This window comes from Electrophorus electricus, chromosome 4 (assembly GCF_041902795.1).
Source record: "Electrophorus electricus isolate QZ-2024a chromosome 4, ASM4190279v1, whole genome shotgun sequence".
In the NCBI taxonomy this organism is placed as follows: domain Eukaryota; kingdom Metazoa; phylum Chordata; class Actinopteri; order Gymnotiformes; family Gymnotidae; genus Electrophorus; species Electrophorus electricus.
Genome location: NC_137500.1, coordinates 3,262,501 through 3,265,000, shown reverse-complemented (window position 1 = coordinate 3,265,000; position 2,500 = coordinate 3,262,501). Strand labels below are relative to the sequence as shown.

Genomic DNA, 2,500 nt, shown 5'->3' with positions numbered 1-2,500 from the left:
TTATGACTTGGATATGACAGCCCAAGCTCTGACCATGAGCAACTTATATTCCATTTCACTATCACAATTCATGTGAGCCTAATGTGGGATTCCTGATTCTAGTCCTGTCATGTTCAGGACTCATGCTGACACAGTGTGATGCGGGACGACCTGAGCTGCTGATGGCGGCAGACAGCCCGTTTCACGTCGTCCGTCCTGTGCTCACCCGGATATGGGTTTGTCCCCTTCTTCTCCAGGCCCAGTGGCTGGGGATCTATTTCATCTCCTCGGAGGAGTTCCTGGCCAATGCCTACGTGCTGGCCGTGTTGCTCTTCTTCGCGCTGCTTCTCCAGAGGACCTTCCTGCAGGCCTCCTACTATGCGGCCATCCAGACCGGTATCAATCTGAGAGGAGCCATGCAGGTGTATACGCCAGCTGCTCTACACGCTCAGCCTGTGCCCTTCTGTGTGTATTTTTTGGTATTGCTGATCTGTTGGCATTCGTTCATATAGCCGTATGAGACCAGCTCCCGCTGAACCATTATGGCCTAACCACAATTTGACAAAAATCAATTATTTATTACCCAGTGATGCTGGAAGCAATGTGAATCTCCTACCGTTGTCCACTTGTAGTAGATTTCACATTGATCAAAATTGTTTGACTTAAGCAGCCTTGTAACCTTGCACAAACAACCTTTGTAGAAGGTCATAGGTTACAGAGATTGTGTTTGTCATGGGTGTGCTAACCTCTGTTGACCTGATGGCCTTTTCTCTGCTAGACAAAGATCTACAATAAGATCATGCGCCTCTGCACCTCTAACATGTCCATGGGGGAGATGACGGTGGGCCAGATCTGCAACCTGGTGGCCATCGACACCAACCAACTGATGTGGTTCTTCTTTCTGTGTCCCAACTTATGGGCCATGCCGGTACAGGTAAAACTGATTTGTGCTGTTTGTGTGATGAGCTTCTAGAAAACACTGATCCGATTCTGCTCCGGAAGCCGGGATACATGTATTCTTCCATTTCGTTGCTGGTTTTTGGCTCCCCTACCAGAAACACAAATAGAAAAAATACAAATGAAATGTCCCACTGGGATCACAGTATGGTGCTGAATGTTTTTAGGAAGACTGCAGATCACAAAAGAAATAGCCTTGCTCAGTGGTGTTACTAATGTATTCGACTATTTTAAGCTTTACTGTTACACCCCTGCTGACTTCTGTTGATTTGGTTTTATTAGGTACAGCTTTTAGAAAAATGAACATCTTTTGAGAAGGCAACAACGTTTATACAGATGTTCTTTAATGTGCTTTAATGAGATTCTTTTTTTTTTTTTTTTGGTTTTCTATACTCTTGAGCAGCAGAAACATGAACATGCGGGGCAGTGGTAGCTCAGTGGTTAAGGTATGTACCTTGTAGTCAGAAGGTTGCCAGTTCAAGCTACCACTGTTGGGCCCCTGAGCAAGGCCTTTAACCCTCAAGTTGTACTCACTCATAGTTGTAAGTTCCTTTGGATAAAAACATTAAGTAAATGTTCCAACAGGGCTGCTCTTTGATACATGGGGGTTGTTTTTAAAAAGTTCAGACTCACTGAGCAGAATGCGGTTCTTTTTGTTCTCCGGGTCTCAGGACTCTTCTTAGAACAAAGTTTCTCTTGGGGCCATTGATGTTATCTGCGCACTCTTGGTGACTCAGCCTGCCCTACAGCTTGGAGCTGATTTCCTTTAATGTTTCTTTACCAAATGCACTGGTACCAGTCAGGAGGTCACAGTCAGATGGTGTGAAGTTCTACCTCCTTCTACCAATCTGTTAACTGCATCGCTTTGTTTTAGCAGCCCAGTCGGTTCAGATCAGATTGTAGTTTGGAGACTGAAGCCCAGCAGCTGTGTCAGCTGTGAAACACTGGCACACTGGCACTGTTCCCCTCTGTTATCATTTGTGGTTCCTCCAAGCGTCTGTCGCGCATGTTTCTCTTGCAGAAAGGAGAAAAGCAATTTCCATCAGCAGCACGTGCTATTTAAAGCTTTGTCCCAGAACATCCCTTCAGGAATCAAATGCAGTTTCTCCTGGCCTGGTTTTTGATTCTCTGACACTGTGAGTTCTCCAGAGCGGAAGGAATTGGTCCTATAATTTGAGAATAATTTGGTAAACCCTTAACATCTCTGATTAAGCAGGCACCTTAACCTTCATATTATGACTGCAGTGACGTTTTCGCAACAGGTGGCTGAATCATTCTGGTGAGGAAAGCAGATTTTTGACAGATGAGGCAATATAGCCACGGTGTGAAAATTAATACCTGTCTCTTGTGCTTTTGGGGGTTACAAGGATAGCAGCACGGAATGAAAATGTATCACTTTACACAGTTAACTGCCAGTGCTTTAATTTGTGGGGAAAATATTCATTTGGCAGATTTTATTTGGAATTCTCTAATCATAGTCGCACAATGAGTTGTGACCCTTAGTGTCCTCCAGCACATGTTGCTCCTTAATGGCTTTAATCAGCTTTGCTTTGTGCTGACCTGT

The 2,500-nt window shown here is 44.7% G+C and overlaps 1 protein-coding gene across 8 annotated transcripts in view; it reads left to right on the top strand.

Annotated features, from left to right (window-relative positions):
- The window catches only part of abcc8 (ATP-binding cassette, sub-family C (CFTR/MRP), member 8), a 38,876-nt gene that overhangs the window by 15,053 nt on the left and 21,323 nt on the right, over window positions 1-2,500 (top strand). For all 8 annotated transcript variants that reach the window (XR_014123056.1, XM_081711818.1, XM_027015180.3 and 5 more), the window contains 2 exons: window positions 237-401; window positions 758-913. Coding sequence is in view for 7 of the 8 variants with exons in the window: in XM_081711818.1 (XP_081567944.1) it covers window positions 237-401; window positions 758-913 (321 nt within the window). In the remaining variant the exon portion in view is untranslated. The remainder of the gene's footprint in view (window positions 1-236; window positions 402-757; window positions 914-2,500) is intronic.